The sequence below is a fragment of the Pygoscelis adeliae genome, unplaced genomic scaffold, assembly GCF_000699105.1.
Source record: "Pygoscelis adeliae isolate BGI_AS28 unplaced genomic scaffold, ASM69910v1 Scaffold27, whole genome shotgun sequence".
Lineage (NCBI taxonomy): Eukaryota > Metazoa > Chordata > Aves > Sphenisciformes > Spheniscidae > Pygoscelis > Pygoscelis adeliae.
The window spans coordinates 6,109,421-6,128,571 of NW_008825410.1; the positions used below are offsets into that span (position 1 = coordinate 6,109,421).

At 36.7% G+C, this 19,151-nt stretch overlaps 1 protein-coding gene across 1 annotated transcript in view; it reads left to right on the forward strand.

The window, feature by feature from the left end:
* The window catches only part of LOC103922411 (macrophage mannose receptor 1-like), a 66,002-nt gene that overhangs the window by 32,445 nt on the left and 14,406 nt on the right, over positions 1–19,151 (forward strand). The window contains exons 9-23 of the mRNA XM_009330550.1: positions 648–761; positions 2,111–2,226; positions 3,578–3,726; positions 5,293–5,492; positions 5,993–6,117; positions 7,299–7,386; positions 8,312–8,456; positions 10,041–10,082; positions 10,204–10,367; positions 11,513–11,580; positions 13,549–13,649; positions 14,190–14,332; positions 15,080–15,194; positions 17,099–17,268; positions 19,020–19,122. Coding sequence (XP_009328825.1) covers positions 648–761; positions 2,111–2,226; positions 3,578–3,726; positions 5,293–5,492; positions 5,993–6,117; positions 7,299–7,386; positions 8,312–8,456; positions 10,041–10,082; positions 10,204–10,367; positions 11,513–11,580; positions 13,549–13,649; positions 14,190–14,332; positions 15,080–15,194; positions 17,099–17,268; positions 19,020–19,122 — 1,843 coding nt within the window. The remainder of the gene's footprint in view (positions 1–647; positions 762–2,110; positions 2,227–3,577; positions 3,727–5,292; positions 5,493–5,992; positions 6,118–7,298; positions 7,387–8,311; positions 8,457–10,040; positions 10,083–10,203; positions 10,368–11,512; positions 11,581–13,548; positions 13,650–14,189; positions 14,333–15,079; positions 15,195–17,098; positions 17,269–19,019; positions 19,123–19,151) is intronic.

Below are 19,151 nucleotides of genomic sequence, written 5' to 3' on the forward strand. Positions count from 1 at the left end.
GTGGTTGGGGTGGGGGGGGTGGGGGTGGGAGAAAAAAAGGAAAAGAAAAGAAGAAAGAAATTGCCACTAACTGCTATGATTTTCCTTTTACAAAAGCGGAGTCTTTAAGCCACAGGTGAGGGAATGCTTTGCACAGGGGTTTCTCTTCCTCAGTTTCTTACTTTCAGTACAGCTCCCACTGAATGTCATTGTTTCTTCTGAGAATGTGTAGTATGAGGAGTAACAATGTTAATTCTAACTTTGACAAGGAACTTTTCGCATCTTCAAAGTTTTATATAAGTATTAACTAAGGAATGTAGTCTTCTGGTTTTTTTTTCTATTGCAACTGGATTTCTGAGGGGAGAGATGACATCTCCCTTTCCTCCTGCATGCTTATTAAATCAGTAGTCTTTGTAAAGATGGTGTATTGCTATCATCTCCAAGGGTTTGCTTTTCAGAGGGGTAAATAATCAAAGAAGGTGTAAGTCAATGGTGAATCAGCCCCAGTAGGAGTGAGGTTGGAATGAGGTTGGAGTGAAGTACTGAAGTTAGGTGTAGGTTTTGTTTCTTTTAAAGCTAGAAAAAAATAATGAAATACTTAAAAGCATAAAGCACCTTTTTTGAAGACTAAATCCCACTTGACTGTTATGTTGTGTTCTTATGTTCAGGATGGATTTTGGGCAGACCATTCTTGTGAAAAGAAAATTGGCTACATCTGTAAAAGGAAACCCATGTCAGAAGCTCCTACAGAAGAGGAAACTATTGACATGGGCTGCCAGAGAGTAAGTGAAGAAAAAGCTGTCTGATCTGAATAGGCTGCTAGGAATGATTAAGAGGAGACAATGCTACCTAGGTGACAGATGAAACAGGAAAAATGGGTTCTGTGTTATCATCAGAACAGTTGGCCTTCTCATTGCTATGGCAGATGGGATAGGTGATACATATGAATAAATCTAGGTTCTGACTGTCATTTGGCTTTTGATGCTCCCTTTCTTTTTCCAGAACTTAAACCAAAACTCAAACCTGTAGTCCCTGCAGCAGGCCATTTTTCCTTAATTGGCATTCAAGCCCTCCTAAGGAATTTGCCTGTAGCAGCAGTTGCTCTTCAGCTCTGCCTACAATTTTCTTCAAAATAATTCACAGCAGGAAGGGTGTGCTTGTCTACATACTATTCTCAAGGCTTTGCTGTGGTCGCTGGCAGTGCTCTCTACTTTGAAGAATTTGTTAGGAGTGCCTGAGCAAAATGAATCCATTGTGCTCCTTCTGAACTGCCAGCAGATCTATTGTTTATTTGGTAATGCTCGCCTTCTGGTAACATAACACTCAGTAATGCCAAAAAACCTAGTGTAATTTGTTATGTCATAGGGAATCTTACTGGGTTTTTGTCTTCCATGAAGAAATTGCCTTTTCTCCCAAGTCTGCTTTATACAGCTGCAGAGGAAGTCTTTGATGTTTTTTCCCAGTATTTGTAAAAGAGTACCTGGGAACCTTACAAATATTCAACTGTTGGAGAAGATAAAGGGATCCTAATGCTTATGGGTGTTATCCTTGCCTAGAGAACTAAGTGCATGCTCGTAGAACAAAGTCTCTCATAGGTGAGAAATTGAAAACCATCAGAAGAAAAGTGGTGTGAATTGTGGCTGGTCACAGCAAACTCTTCCTCTGTAAGCATATTCCTGAGTTAATGACATTTGAATGAGAAAACATTAGAAGAGAGTGTTAATGTTAGTTAATAATAAACAAATTTGTTTGAGGTGTCATTCCCTTTCTGAAAAGCCAAGCTGAAATTTGCTTCTCAAGACCATTCTCACGATTGCACAATGCCTATGTGCTAGTTATAATCCTACACTGAGTGCTAAAGGTGCACAGCAAAGCCTCTCATGCCTTCATAAGTGGAATGCACCGATTAAAAATGCATTATATGTGAAAAATTGTTTTATGAAAGAAAATTTTAAAAAGCTTTGATCCTGCCTGTTTCCAGTCTGGCTTTTTCAGTTCAGTTGTTCCTTTGTCTAATGGTTAGCTGACAGTGGTATAAATCAGTTTTGTTGTGTGTGTTTGTTTGTTTGTTTGTTTTTAAATGTTTAGAAAAGCTGCAACATATGCGATCACTTAATGTTTATTCTGACAGGGTTGGAAAAGACATGGTTTTTATTGTTACTTCATTGGAAATACATTTGTATCATTTTCTCAAGCAAATCAAACCTGTGGAAGGCATCAGGCCTTTTTAGCAACTATTGAAGACAGGTATGTAAAACTCTATTTGCATGAGGGGATCACATGAGGATTTAACATCTAGCATCATCTGAATATCAAAATAAAGATTCTGATCTGGACAAAAATCTTGCTTGAGAGGACAGCTATCTGTAGATACAGAACTTCTCACAGTTTTTGCATGTGTATTCAAATCCAGGAATTCAGCTTATAGTAAAAATAGGTGATGGCTGTGAAATCACTATTGGTATAGACGGTTATGTCAAGGAAAAAAATAGAATTATATTTTCTATTTCCTTAATTGCAGTGGCTTGAGTGAGGGATGCAGAATCCAATTTTGATTATTAAATAAAGAGGTATGGCTCTGAATTCCTTTCAAAAGGTAGTTCAGATGAGCAAGAGGATATAATTTTCACCTCTCTGGTCTTCTCGGAATTGAGCTACTTTTAAAAGATTTAAATAAGAAACCAAATTGTGATCGAAGTGTTTGGTACCTGAAAATCCATCACAATTCAGCCAGGGTTCAGTGTGTGCTAAATTTCTGAACAACTGGTGCACATTATTGATTGTGGAATATTGGGAAAATGAAAGTTAGGGTTAAGAAACAAAGCTCATTTCACTTGCAGTTGACTCGATGCTTTATACTTTCTCTTATTTGTTTCTATATAATCTAAATAGATATGTTCTAGTGTGAAAGCTCTAGCTGTCACGGATGGTAGCTCTCTAAATGTAGGTAGCACTGCAGCTGTCACAAAAATGGTTTAACATTAATGTGGTCTTCAGACTATACCTTGTTCAGGGGGGACTTCTTTTATTTGCTTTGATTTCTTAAGAGCTGTTTGTTTAAATACCATAATGAACTATGACAGGCTTTATGGCTACATAGGTTGTTTCCCAAACATAGCTTTTCCTTCATGATCATTGGATCTAATTTGCAGTGTTCCTTAGTTTGATAATTTAGTATCATACTACTCCAGCCTTTACTTTTGTATATTTCTCCAATAATGCTGAGATTCCTTTTCCAGTTTTGGATTTGCCTGAAACAAAAAGTCATTAAAATACAAGGGTAGTAGAAACTCTCAAAAAATACAGTGGTATAACACAGAAGTCATGTCAGGTTTCTTCTTTCCCACCAATTTCATGCCAGTCCATGACTATGTCACTTTCTTTACTGGACATCCAAAGAGAAGGCAGAATACTCTGATATTCAAGCTTGCAAAATATCTATTATGTAATGTTTTGTTATGTGCTTTGTTCAAGTAAGTCCATCCAAGCTACACTTTCAGGAAGGTACAGCGGTAATTTTGAGAAAATAACAAACCTTTTACAACTTTTTAAAATAAATTTAACAGTATTAATTTAACTGTTGTGTTCTTTTGAACAGGTACGAACAAGCCTATCTGACTAGCCTGATTGGGCTGAGAACAGAAAGATACTTTTGGATTGGACTTTCAGATGTAGAAGAAAAGGGAACGTTCAAGTGGGCTAATGGCGAATCTGTCTTATTTACACACTGGAATTCTGAAATGCCTGGTAGGTATGGCTCTATACTGCTTAATGAGTCCAGTGCCCAAAATACATTGCTCACTACTTGAATTTTTTTACTTCATTCCTTAGCCCTTGCTTGATGGTATAATGACTAGTTGCTCTCAAATATATCTGGCTGCTTTCTCAAGCATGCAGTGCTGTTGCTAACTTCCTGCTTAGTGCTGAAATGAGTTTTTAACATGAGCTTGGGAAGAAACTTTAAATTGAGATCCAGTTTTTGATTTGTGTCTGTTCTGGGAAAGTCTGTGTCTGTACTACTATGGAAGAGCAATCTCTGCAGGCATACTGCGCCCTGCTTGCAAGTCCTTGTTCAGTCATATCTCATAGTACACTTGCTCACTGCATGTTCTGAGGTGTGTGAGATCACAGCATGCATGAAGCATCTCTGGTCTTAGAGAAAATGGGATTGTAGGAAAAGACAAGAGGGCCAAGGGAAGATTTGTGTTTAATCTTTTTTTAGTTAATATCTTTGCTAGATTAATTGTGATTTCCTCATTTACTAAGTTTTGTTGATGAAAACATTGCTATTTTTTTCTGTTCTAATAAAATTGTGGGGGTGGGAGGTCATTTCATCTCTGACGTGATCACATTAGAAAGGGGATGGTCGTCAGCCTTCAGGGTTCTGGTGTGTTGCATTTGCCTTTCAGGAGATACTCTGATTCTCTTTAACTTCAGTGTCTAAATGCCGATTTGAATGTGTCAGGTGGAGTGGTAAGGCTATGCAGACCATGAAGCCAATACTGGGCCTATATATAGCAAGTTCATTTTTTAAAATCTTAGTCAAATTTGACAAATCTGAGAAACTAGCTCTAACCACATCTTCAGTTTTATGGGAGAATTTGTTGGATCGCAGGTTATGATGTTGCTAGAGTCAGCCACTGGAGGTGATTTGATGTGAGTCACAAATCAGTGTCTCAGATATGGATGAACCACAGATTTTTTTGCCTTTTTTTTCTTCATGAATTAGAATCATAGAATCACAGAATGGTTTGGGTCAGAAGGGACATTTAAAGACCATCTAGTGTCCCTGCCATGGGCAGGGACATCTTGCGCTAGATCAGGTGGCTGAAAGCCCCGTTCAACCTGACCTTGAACATTTCCAATGATGAGGCATCCACAACTTCTCTGGGCAACCTGTTGCAGTGTTTCACCACCCTCGTCATAAAAAAATTTTCTTCTTTATGTCCAGTCTAAACCTACGCTCTTTCATTTTAAAATCGTTGCCCCTTGTCCTGTCACTGCAGGGCCTGGTAAAAAGTCTCTCCCCATCTTTCTTATAAGCCCCCTTTATATATTGAAAGGCTGTGATAAGGTCTCCCTGGAGCCTTCTCTTCTCCAGGCTGAACAACTGCAACTGTCTCAGCCCTTCTTCATAGGAGAGGTGTTCCAGCCCTCTGATGATTTTCGTGGCCCTCCTCTGGGCCCGCTCTAACATTAGAAACATTTTTGACTCTGTACAAAGACTTAATTTCCGTCAGGATAGAATATGAAGATCTCTAAATTCTCATGACCCCCTAACTGTTGCCTTTGTGCATTCCTGTTTACAACTAGGAAGAAAGCCAGGCTGTGTTGCCATGAGGACTGGAATTGCAGGTGGATTATGGGATGTAATAAAATGTGAAGAAAAGGCAAAGTTCCTATGCAAAGTGTGGGCAGAGGGAGTGACACTTCCACCTGTTCCTACAACAACTCCTATTCCCCGGTGTCCAGAAGGTTGGGACTCAAACAATCGTATTAGCTTCTGTTTCAAAGTAAGTATGTTGCTTATTTCTGCATTAAGGTAGTTTCTATTTGCTGCACATACATGCAATAAAAATAGGTATACATGTGTCTTACTGTTTCATAAGCTTATTTACAGATTACATGTAGAGGTCTTGTTCCCTTCTATCGAAATGCTCATGGTTTTATTTATTCCGATAAAGTCTGATCTTCATGTCTGATCTTCTGATCATAATTTCCTATTCTTTTAAGACTGAATTTCCCATTCTTTTAAGATTAAAAGTGCCTTTCTCCTAGTTGTTGTCTTGTAGGTGATGCTCTTGTCAGTAATGCAGTTTGCTAGCTTGGCTTAAAGACACTTATACTAAGCTTGTGTTTCACAGAGGTGAACACTCATAAAACTTATATTCAAAGTTCCTGTAATCCCCACAAAACAAGTTAATTGTAAGTGAATTGCTTTTGGGTAGCTGATGTTTCTTGATCTTGTGATCTATATGGTCTATTTCATCTGATTGCAAAATGTTCTCTTTAGCCTTTTTCAAGAGGAGAGCAAAAGAAAACATGGCTTGAATCTCAAGAGTTTTGTCGAGCTGTAGGAGGAGATCTGGCCTCCATTAATGGTAAAGAAGAACAGTATGTGATATGGCGTTCTATCGCGTGAGTATCTGTGGTGTGGTCATCCATTCACTTTAATTAACCTTTTGATCTTTCTGAAATATTTCATTTTAGGTGTATGTTTTTACTTCAATATAAGCCAGTCTGGATTCATTATCTGCGTCTGTATCAAACACATAGCAAAAAAGCACAGCTGATGACATAGCAGGAGTTGTATGACTAGTGGCAATCACCCCAGAAGCTCATGCTAAAATGAGATTGGCAAGATATTTAGTTGAGGCAACATTTAACATCTGATGTAAAAATATTTACTGTGGATTTGGGGATATTATAAAATTACCACAGATACCAGTTGTTTTCACATAAGCAAGTGTACAAATGGGGTAACAGTTGTGATATAAATCTGGTCAAGGTGTTGATTGTTTGTCATTTTTATGAACTAATCAGAAAGCAGAAGCAACTTCAGGTTCATTTTCTCCTACACAGGGAATGTGAATAAGGTTAGTAGGTCCCTGAATTGTAAAAAGCAGGTGTGAGATTTCTGAATGAGATCAAATACTCTTAAAAAGGTAACACTTGCAATATGACCTGAATAGACTGGGCTCAATGAACTTGTACATCCCTGTCTAACTAGGAAGCAAGACTGAAACATGACAGCCTTGCAAATGCTAAAACCGTACTAGAATCCGAGCTATGTACTTACAGTAAGGAAGAAGTCTCAGATGCTGCATTACAACAAATTGACTCAATTCAGATAAATAGTAAAGTGTGTCTACTTGCAGACAATAATTAGCTTAAGGTGCTATTTTTCAAATGTGATTCAACTGCAAGTTGTAGCTTTGTATTTGGAAACCGTTAAGTGCCTTTACAGAGAAAATGGAGAGTTGATAAATGGAGCACCGGTAGCTATTGGACCATTACACAAAAGTATTAAGCCACCTTATTTTCGGGAGTTGGATTGGATCTGGACATTTTCTTGATCAGTATTTCAATCTGTCTGAGTTAATGAACAGTGATAACAGCTAGAAGTGGTTGCATTTTAATTAATTTCCACCCTGGTGGAAATCAGCTTTAAGGATTATTTTTAGAGAAGCCTATTAATTGTTGTGCATGATAGATTATTAAAAATATTGTAATGTCCTTATTAGTTTTGGTTTTGTGTTTAAACTTCTTATAAACGGGACATTTATTGGGGTTTTTTTGGGTTTGGTTTTTTTTTTTAGGAACAATGGCTATTACCACCAGCATTTCTGGATGGGCTTATATTACTTGAATCCTGATGATGGCTTTGTTTGGAGTGATGGATCTCCAGTGAGTGATTTAATTTTCCACAGCTGTTATTTTGCATTCCCTGTGCTTCTCAAGTGTGTGTGGTGTATGTGTTTCTGTGTAATTTTATGCTTAATCATAACCCTGTACTGTGTCATGATCTCTTTAGGAAAGCTTATGAATAGCAATTTCATGGCTTGATTTTTTTGGCTAAAACATACTGATTTTTGATAAGAAAATGTGCATTGAATCAACAAGAAAATTAAATTCATGTAGACTAAAAGGATGTTCTTATAAATGCAAGGATTTTTTGAGTAAAATAGTCCATCTTTAGTATTTCTCTTCTTTACTAATTGTATCTTTATCTGAATTGGCCTACATTCCATGGAGCTGAAGGAAGTTGTTTTATGCTGGTGACTGTACTTTAGGCTAAGATATAAAACTGTAGAAACAAAAGTGGTTTTGGAGATGTCGGTGTATGTCATGCAAGGTTGGTCAAAATATATTGATGGAAGTTTACTGTACAGAAAACTGAAACTGGAATTTATACAGGAAAATTAGAATAGCAGTAATATTTTTCTGAGAAAAATGCCAATATTTTTGTTATGTCTCAATAATGTCCTACTATTTTACTCATACAGGATATTGACTTAATTTAATATCAACAAGTAGCATGCCCCATCATTGTTATTAGATGAATTTTACAGAATTTAGGTCCTATAAAAATGTCAATATTCTTCCAGGTGTGATTGGAAACAACTGTTATCTAAGCTGCAGGCCACTTGCAATCTGAAAAAAAGTTTGAAATGTCAGCATTTTCAGGGGGAGATTCTGTTTTCCTCTTATGTAAATTTTTAAACTGACAGTAGGAACAAATTGTAGGCCTGTGATTTGATGCTGTCTCCTCCCTCTCTCCGTTATTTTCTTTCTATATAACAGAATCTTCACAAAACTTTTTCTGTCATAGGTGAGGTATGAAAACTGGGGCTTTGGAGAACCCAATAATTATCAAGGAATTGAACTTTGTGCAGAGATCAGTGGTGATTCCAGCATGCTTTGGAATGACAGGCACTGTGATTATCTATATGGATGGATTTGCCAGATAAGAAAAGGTATCGCTTACTCCTGTATATTAGTATAATAAGAAAAGATTCTCAGTTTATTTTTTCCTTAACTTTAAGAAATAAAAATTTTCAAAAACCTGTTTATCAGAATGGTTCCCTGTGGAATATGAAATATCAAAGTGGTATAAGGATTTCCATGTCTTCAATGCATTTAAAGATACAGAGCCTTTGGTGCCCTGCTAGGATTTCTCACTGTTCTTTCTCTCTGATTTCAGAAGGGGAAATGGGATGCTTGAAAAATAGGAAATGTTACTTTGAATATTCACATTCACTTTTGACTTTTCATTTAGAGAACTTCATGCCTTCTCCAACAAATCCTATTTTGGAATTTTTTTTCTGAGTTGAGTTTCAAGTTATTAGAAAATAGTTTGCAAATCAGTTCGCATACTTGAATTTTTATGTGTGAAAACTCCCTCCTTTACTTGGCTCAGGTACAATTGTCACCTAATTGAGTCTGTAGTTGCAAGATGGAGCCTGGTTTCGAGATGATACTTTATTTTGCTTTGACTGGGTTTTATATTCATATGTTGGTTTCCTGCTAAATTCTCTTGAGATCTGAGTTAGGATGCTTTTTATTTTCTGAAGACATCAAGACAAAATTTATAATTTAGGGAACTCTTGAGTTCCAGAAGCAGTGCATCTACCTAAGTTTGAGTATTTTAGAAAGCACTCATTTAAACATTTTACCACATTCTTATACTGGGAGGGACGGGAGCCAAATAAAAATGCTGCATTAGATTATTGTCAATAAAGTACCCAGCTCTGCTTTATATCAGTAAAAGAATTTCTTAGGCAGAGGATTTTTTATTAAATGCCAGTATCTCTGAAATTAAATATATTTTAGCACAAAATAAATTGGTAAACCTATAAAGACAGAGATCTCCTGTATTAGAAATTGTTTTCTTGAGATGGTAATGATGCCATCCAGGATGCCATCTCCATGATGCCATAGCAAAAACAAACATGGGAGTTCTTTAGCCTGAAGTCTTCTTTTCAGAAAGGAGCAGTTAATTTCTTGGGATCTTTTCCAATGAGATTTTATCTAGGGAAATTTTTAAGATCCAGATAGAAGTTCTTCTGAACCAGAGACAGACGGAAAAAACCTCACTCTGTAGTAGCTAGGGCACCATGGAAGAAGATAACCCAGCCCACGTTCCTGCTGCCTCTGGTTTAAGCCAGAATTCATGTATATGTGACCTGGAGAAAGGAGGGAGAGGGACATGCAGAACTGTCTTAATAGAGTTAATGCTTTGGGACATAAGGTTTTCTGCATCCAGTGAATACCAAAAATAATTACTTAATTCAGGTAAATTTCAAGGTATTTTATAATACCTTGCACATTAGGAATAGCTCATATTTAGAGCCTCAGGGAACAAGAATATGTGTTTAAAATTGAATAGTGTACCAAAAATAAGAGATTTAGGCTATTTAGTTCCTTCTAGTTTTTGGTGTTAAATCCATTGCTAACCGTAAAATTTAATGCCAATAGAAAAACACACCTATCAATCATAGTAAATATTTTCTCTTACAGCAGAAAGTGTACAATCATAATAAATAATTTTTTTCTTACAGGTGCAAGTGTAAAGCCTGAACCAACAGAATCTCCTGCACCCAGTAAGTGTTATTGCTATTACTATTTGTGTGTGTGTAAGTCTAAAAGCATTTTAAAAATTTTGCTAATAAGAACGTCTTGTATCTCAGGAACAATATAGTTAGCTTACCGTTTATCTTACAGAATACAAGACTACTGAGGATGGATGGATTATACACGAAGACAAACAATATTATTTCAGCACGGAGAGTGTTCCTATGGAAAAAGCTCGAGAGTTCTGCAAAAGGAACTTTGGAGACCTTGCCGTCATTCAGAGTGAAAGTGAAAGAAAGTTCCTCTGGCGATATGTAAGAAAAATCATTAATACTATGGAATAAATCATCCAAAACAAGTGAGCATGGGCACAAATCCTTTTCACCCTGGTGTTCTCCCTAGAAGTTTTATGATAGTGAAATTACTGTAGCATTAAGCCAGATTAATATGAAGAAAAAACTCAAGTCTTTTTGTAGATTGTTTCATAGCTGAGACAAGGACAATTTTGGTTTGGTATTTTGTATAGAAATAAGCACAGTAAGCATTAAACAGATCATTACCTGTGTTTCCTATTCCATGTGGCGGTTACACCACATTATATCTATCTGCAACTGGTAATGTGCTAAGGTAAATCTTAATGCTTACTTTTAATTGATCTGTGGCTTCATTTTAGCAAGAAGTATTATACTTGTGAGCTACGATTCTGTAAGGCAGGTGAGTTAACTGAAAGTAATGTTTATCAAAAGATAAACTCAAGATATCTTAATGGTGGATCAAAACAGATATTGGCTTACATGCAACACTCAGAACATTGGCTTTTGATCTTGTCAGTGTATCTGGGATGTAGTCTACCTAGCAGCCTCTTTTTGGTCCCTCAGGTTTGCCCCTTTGCCTCCTTCTCCTTGTGGGGAGAATATAATTATGTAGGAAGAACAACTTGAGGCATGGATTATGCCATGAGAAAAAGCTTTTAAATTATATTTCCTAGGTGGCTGGGGCTGGTTGCCTGTTTATACTGTCTTGAGGCCAACTTCTTTTAATCAAGAATGTGCTGGAAAGTCAGATTTGAACTACATAAAACTTTTCCTGAGCTGGCTGAAGAGTGGCAGTGAGATGACACAAGGGCCTATATCAATTTATATCCAAATTGTAGGAAGGCTTGTCCCTTGCAAGAAATTTGTCAGATGATGTCCACTGCAGAAACTGTGCAAGAGGTGCTGATTTCAGTGACTTTCAAGTAAGACTGTGAGAATTGTTGATATAGTGACCACACCTTTTGGCCAGTGGTGAAATTTGACTGTGGACTGTCACTTGTGAGCTGCTTTAACTTAAGTGTTGTAGCTAGAGAATATAGTAATTCATATCCTCTGTCAGTCAGATGTATATTACTCATTATTAACATAATAGATTTTGATGATAAAAAGAGGATATTTATACAATTTTAATCTTTACATTCTAGATCTTGAAAAATGGCAAAGAGGATTCATATTTCATTGGGTTACAACTGAGTGTTGACCAACGGACAAGGTAGGCCAATTAAAACCATCAAGCTTGCATTGTGCTTTAAAATAAAGAAATCTACTGAGCAGAGCAAATATAATGAAGTGCTTGAATGAAATTGTGGCCTGTCAAAGCAAATGAGAATGTTTTTCTTCTGAATTCTGTGGGATTTTCATACTTAGTGTTTTTTGATTATGAAGGTTGTAAAAATTTATTGTGTAGTAAATATACTACAATGTGCCATTATATTTAATCCACTTTTTAAAAAATCCCATTTCTGTTGTTACGCATTCTCACTGTACTAATACTATGGTTATTCTATATTTGATTATAGCAGGAAAAAAGCTTGATCTGAGTTCTGCCCTCAGCTGTTGTCTGCCTTGTCCATACTCCAATAAAATATAGCTAATATAAGGAATTTTAAAAAAGTATTTCCTGTTGATACTGGTGAAATTTTTTCTTCGTAGAAGACCAACTCCTTTTCAAGTAAATGGAATTTCTCCTTGACACCACTGGAAGCTAGAGTAGATCCATAAACCCTAAAATTTGATTTATTCTTTAACAATATAAAAGCATTAACTTTGTTTTTATAAGTTTACATCAGGTCTATTAGATTTGGAAAGTTCTGCTTTACTGTTTGTTTTAAGATTTTGTAGTCTGTAGGACCAAACAAATTAACTCAATAGGGCATGGATTTTCAAAGGACATAGCTAGTTTTGAGTCTTAATTTAAACATGGTTGTATTCTCAAGTGGTTTAATTCCATATTAATTTAGCTCCAGATTATCCAGGAGAAATACTGCATGTTTCCTAAATAGAATTCACCCAAAGCTAGCAGAAAAATTACACTGCAGATAATGTATTTTGAATTTTTATTCAGGAATTCTAGTTTCCTTTATTCCATGATTTATATTGAAAATATAAACAGATGCCCCAACTCAAAATATATAAGATTTTTGGTAAGTAAAAACATTCTTTTTCCCCTCCTTAACTGTTGGGAACAGACTGTAATAAAGGGAAAAATGCAACCTATTTTCTTTTTTGTAGAACAAAGATAGCTGTTGCCATTATATAACTTCAGGTTTTCTGCAAGCTTTTCTGAGTGTCAGCATGCAGCACCATATTGATTTTTACATGTGATGCTAATTTAGGCCTGGATTCCGTTCAGTCTGGGTCTTGAAGTGCCTGGAGAGATGCCTGGTAGTTCTTGGTTCTCCTTATAGTCCACAGTGACAGTGAAGACCCTCCAGAGGATAATTAGGATGTTAGGTGGGCCAGGTCACCTTCTGAAAATGAGGTGTGTCTGCGATTCCATTGTGTTTGTAGGGACCCTAAGATGAATATACTCTTAAGTGAAGTACCTTGTGTATGTGCCTGAAGGGCGAACCTGGGCACCTCTGTCACTTGCAGTCCAATAGGAATATGTCTCCTAATAAGTGTTTGGTTGCCTGGTTATGATTTTGTTCTTTATTGTTTAATCTACATGGATGTACAACTTTTCCGATGTTTGTATTTTACCTTATGGTAAGGCACATTGTCACAGGAATTTCCTTGTAAGTGGTTTGTCATACCCTTTTCCTCTGCATGGGGGAAAGATCAAGCATTTTACCAGTGTTAAATAAAATCTTTTATCTCTGTGATAGGCACAGGGAATGTATGTCTTGGGGGAAACGGTGAGCATCTGTGCACTCTCATGCTGAAATGATGTCTGGCTTTCATGTTGGCTTGAATGATTATTTTGAATATTGTCCTATCAGTTGCAAAAGTGTCAACATATCACTTAAATGCAGAGTAAACAGAACTTCGACACATACCCTATGTCTTTGCGCAGAGAGTAAGTTTAGTGCAATTAGCAAAGAGGCAAATTGGTCAAAAAACCTTGTACACCTTAAACCATGAACGGCTATACTAAACATATTGCAAATTACTTTTTGTAACATGGAAGCAATTCTATTTGTATGTTAAAGAAGTGTTTTGTTGGATTGTTTTTCTTAAGCTGGATGGATGGCACTCCAGTGAATTATTTGGCATGGGCACCACATGAACCTAACTTTGCAAATAATGATGAAAACTGTGTAGTTATGTATAAGAACTTAGGTGAGTTTTTTATGTTTGTTCCTGAATTTCATTATTTGTGTGTTTGTGTCACAATTTTTTTTTTCTTCTGAGGCACCCCTTCCCCTCTTTTATTTGTTCTTTTGCACAATTTTGTTGTGCAAAAAAGTTGCTTCCTTTTAGAAGGAGACCGTAGTATTATACTCAGGACTTAATAGTTTTGTGCTCTTGTGTTTACCTTAACCTTCCCCCTAGCATGGGGAAGCTCTGATACAGGTCTGTGGTTGTGTTTGCTAACAACTGCTTTATATTTTTTATTAAAATTGGCCTAATGTGCCACTATAAAATTGGTATTTCTAGTACCTGGTTCTACACTGCTTTTAACATTCTGTAATTACAGTGTGTATAAAGTGACATATTTATCCTAGATGCTGATACAGAATGATAATAAACTGAGAGACTCTGAGGCTTTGATCTTATCTTTCAACTAAAATCACTTTCTGTAAGAAAGAGTGAAATTGATTTCCATGTAAGCAGCTCTGGATGTGGTGTCATGCAGTTCCCCATTTATCTTACATTCAGGATTTTGGAATGATATAAACTGTGGCTATCCAAATCCCTACATATGTGAAAGGCACAACAGTTCCATTAATTCAACTGTTCCTCCAACAACATTTTCAACTCCAAGAGGATGTCATCCAACTTGGCTTTCCTTTCATAATAAGGTACCATAACAAATACAGTGCATGTTGGATGTTTGGCAAAGCATTAAATAGAAAACAAGGGAATTATTTAGTAACATTGTTTCTTATTAAAGTAAAATATTATTTTTTTTTTGCAGAGAGCTGGTTGATGCCTGCATGCTTTTCTTTGTTTGCCCATCCACTCTTTTGCAGTAAAGGTGCTTTTTTGATGCTTCTAATAAAGTGGCAGATGAGCATATTCAGTTGCAGTTGACGGAAGTCACTCTGTAGTCATCTCTTCAAACCTTTTGATATGCATTTCCTAAAGAGTTTAGACAGAGTTCCTGAAGTATTGATGCTTTGATCTTGATGTTTTTTAACAAAACCATAATGCTTTTTCGGTACTGAATGCATTTTGTCTTCTTTAACTTTACTAATGTGGTATGCTTTGTAGAGTCAAATAAACAAACAGGCAGACTAATATCAGTCATGTATAACTTACCACTGTTAGCTGACTGTCTATAAAAAGTCAGGTTTTGCTTATTTTCTAGGGATTTTGGATCAAATCTAGTATGTGTCTTGTTGAACAAAACACTTTCTTGAGACCTTCAATTTTATATAGAACAAGGACCAGCACAAAAACCTCATTTTAAGCTGAATGTGGTTGTTTCAGATAAATGCATTATTTTACTGCCTTTTCTCCATCCTGCTTTGCTTAAAGCAGTGGTTTTCAATCTGTGAGGGATATTGGAGTAAAGATAATATATAGAGAATTTGTTCATGTTTTAGTGTTACAAAATATTTGGATCTACAGAAGATGAACGTGTCACTTGGCATGCTGCACGAACAGCTTGCATGAATTTAGGAGGAAACCTGGCCACTATCGCTAATGAACAAGTGCAAGGTACTGTGTATAGTTTTGTAGCAACTAGATGAGATGACATTTAGTCTTTACAGGATGGCTGTTGTATTTGTGTGAATATGGACAGGATTTGAATAATGACTGCACATCTGATTTTTGTTCCAAAACATAAAATTTTTGGAAATTTACAATGAAGTCTTCACCTGAATCTACCAAATTTTAATGTTGGCTTAGATATATATATACATATATATTGTCCTGGCAGCCAAAGTAGTGCTTTTTCTGCTTACACATGATGCCAGCTGGACCCAGCAAGTTCCATTCCAAATGATGTAGTTTCACTAGGTGGCATTAACTCACTGCATGGCTTTCCTATTAACTCAAGCAGAACACCTTTAGGATCAGAACTTGCTGTCTCTGGGCAGCTTGGGGCAGAGGTTTGACTGCTTATACACCTACCCACAACTCACCACATAGGTGTGCCATTCTTTTCACTAGAGGAGCTTATTTTAATGAACCTAAGAGCTGCATCCCTGACTGGGGAGATGAGCAGAGGGAAATTACCTCATGCTTGAATAAACATGGCACACATTCAAATTAAAAATTGGGGAAAATTTTGATAGATGTTAGTAACACCGTCTTTTTAGAAATATTATTTTATACTACAGTGATGAGAAACAGATGTTGCACAACACATACTGTTTGTGAACTCAAAAGAGCATACTGAAAAATCAACCATTCTAAAACAAGTCTGTGTTGTAGTCTGAGCAATTAAACAGTTTAAATTTAGACTGCTGACATGAACTTAGTACTACTTATGTTTTCCACATGTGAAGAGATGGAGACTCAAAGTTTCACTTTTCAAACGTAGTTAAATTCTTATCCAACATAATTTCTGCAGTACAGATTTCAGGTGGTTCATGCACAGGGCTTGAATTCTAGGTAAAAGAGAAATGAGCAATAAGGCTATTAGTACAAAACTATTGTTATTGCTGGCAGTGTAGGCATAAAGGCTTGAGTTCTGGTTACAGTTTCTGGCAGAACGGCAATGCTAACATTTGGCAAAGAAATCTACAGGTTTCATTTCTGGAAGTGTAAGTTGCATTCATTTTAAAAGACTAAAGGAAGGTGAACGGTTGATAGAGCAGACAGAAATTCATCTATTGTTTGCAGAGAAAAGTAAGCTCATAACAATGACTGTAGCAGTTGGCAAAAGCCATGATATGTTCATTTTATCACAGCATTTGATGTATTGTGGATTAGCGGGTTGATGAATGCCAGCTGACCTAGCCTGCTCTATTTGTGAGCTGGCCACGCTAGCTAAGACACACAGGTACCTTCCTGGACTGCACAAAGCTGTGGTAATTGATTTGCTTGTGATGAATAGTTCTGTTGAGACTCATTTTAAGCACGTCGCTTGTGCATTCCGCTCCCTGCTAAGACAGTGCAGGCTATGGCCCAGGTGTTCCAGGGAGAGAAGAAACACTCTCACAGTTCTTTAACAGCACTACTTGTGCAGATGCACGTCGTAGGAGCTCAGTGGTGCTGTCTGTATGATGCCATTGGGGGGTAACCACTCTGGTGGGATTATCAAAAATGTATGTGATCTACACGGCTGTATATTTCTAAGTCAATTGTGAGACTAGGATTCAAAAATGTCTTGAGACATTATAAAAAGCATTTCTGTCATGCTTTTGGGATTCAACCCAGTACCAGGTTAGATACTTAGCTGAAGTATTTTGCCCAAAGCCACAGTTATATATCTGGTTCCCTGTTCATTAAACTTGACAGTCACCTTCTTTTCATCTTACCTGCTTGTGTTGTCACAATGAAGTGTTCTGTATTTCAGAAAAAATATTTAATATCACCAATCTCAGTGAGGCCAGACATTTCAATTGTCCTTCATTAAAAGTATTTCTCTTTTCCTTTGCCTTTTTTTACTCTAGCTTTCCTCACCTTCCATATGAAAGATTTTGTTACTGATACATGGATTGGATTAAATGATATAAATCATGAACTAAGGTTCCTCTGGACAGATGGATCAGGAGTTTACTTTACAAACTGGGCCAAAGGCTTCCCATCAGGACATACGGATTTATACTCATATGATGGTCAGGTAAGTAGCAATCACAAATTGTTGGCTGAAATTTGATTTTAGATTGCATTCACGCATTGTTGGAATTTGAGACATGCTACTGCTTGACTTATTACTTTCATACTTTTATACATGTCAGATATAAATCCAAATAGAGTAGAATGGTTTTGAGCCCTTGGGAAGTTGCTGTATTAGCTGGTGACAGGTTCTGTGGAGTGCTCATACAAAGACTGGTTTCAGATTTCAATTCTCCGTGTCCGTGAAGGCTACGTTGCTTCTGTGTTCACCCCGTGTTCTCTCATAGGCTCTGGTAAAGAGGACACTGGGATTCCTGCCTCATGGCATTTGCCCAAAAAGCACACTGAATGAGCACATCCTCCTAGTCCTGTGACCGCAGTTGTGCCTGAACTTAGCAGGTTTCTCAGTTGGCATGTAGCTTGCAACGGGCACTTACAAACATTCCCCTCAAACAGCCATGTCTTACATAGAAGCAAATTCTGTCAGTCACATTTGTGGAAAGGACATGCTTCTATAAAAAGACAGCCATTCAGTTTAAAAAAAAAAAAAAAAAAGAAAACCACTTCCCCTATTTCTCTGTCATACAAACTGATCTGATAGGTCATAGAGTTCCTCTCTGATCTTATGTGTTTAGATAGTTCTGTGCTATGGAACTACAGCACATTATAGTACTACCTCTATTTCTCTTGAACGCCATTTTTAATGTAGAAATCTTATTTTTATGTATAAAAAGTCCTTCTTCCTGTTTTTGAAAGTAGCACCTCTGAGCTTCTTATCTCTAATGGAGGGAGAAAATTTGGGAGAATTTGGAGTTCAAAAGAGAAAGCATCTTTAAAATGTTACTTCTGGGAGGAAGAATATATATTTTTCTCCTTTTATGAAAAGTAGTAGGATTTCTATGAAGCCTTCTGTGAAAACTTACAAAGTCCCTATTTTGTAAATTTCAGATTTATTTTTAAGTTTACTTGACCTTAGCAAAAAATAAGTTATCATAGTTAATACAAAATACTATGCAACTGTTCAGTTTGAAAGCTTTAAATCTTAATGCATTTCACTCACAAATGAAGTGTTTCTCTGTGCATCTCCTCCTGGACAGCAAAACCAAAGAAGTAAATAGAATAAAATAAATACAGATGCTTCATTGCACAAAACCATTTGTACACATGCAGTCTTTTGCATTCATCACTGTTTGTTTGATATGTGCTAACATAGGTTCTAGCTATTGTGTCCATGTCAGAGAAGTTGAAATGTCACTGTAAGGGTGGTACTGACAGATCAATGATTGCCTTTGGGCAGGAGCAGTTCTAATTTTGCTGTGTGTACTATTACAGCTTGCAACAATAAATTTGAAGAGATTGATAAGTCAGAAATGTTGCATTACCCATTGAGGGTCCATGTTTTTTTCTGGGGCAAAGTTAACTGGTCTTTTCTACAACAGTTGATTTCACTTCTCTTTAAATTGTCTGTGGATTTCCTTCTCTCCACGCTGTATGCCTGGAGATATAAGAATACCAGAATTTCTCTGGTCTGCTTATCCACCCCAGTGTTGCACAAGAGAGAGCAACATTAAGACATTTGTGAAGTTCAACAGTAACAGAACCTCCATGTCATAAAACTTGTGCTGTTAAATGTTACAAGGATACGAGAGTAAAACTACAGCGTTACTTGTGTCTGAAGATGTAAAAGAGGGACGAAAGTTTCGTATTTGCTTTTTCTAGCTATTTGTAACCGATTTTATATCTTTTTTCCTCGAGGCTGATTGTGTTGTCATGAGAAACAATCCTGTTAAGGAAGCAGGGAAGTGGGCTGATGAGAGTTGTGATAACAACAGAGGATATATATGCCAAATTAATGCAGGTACTTGTCTTTTCAGTTAAAACACAACC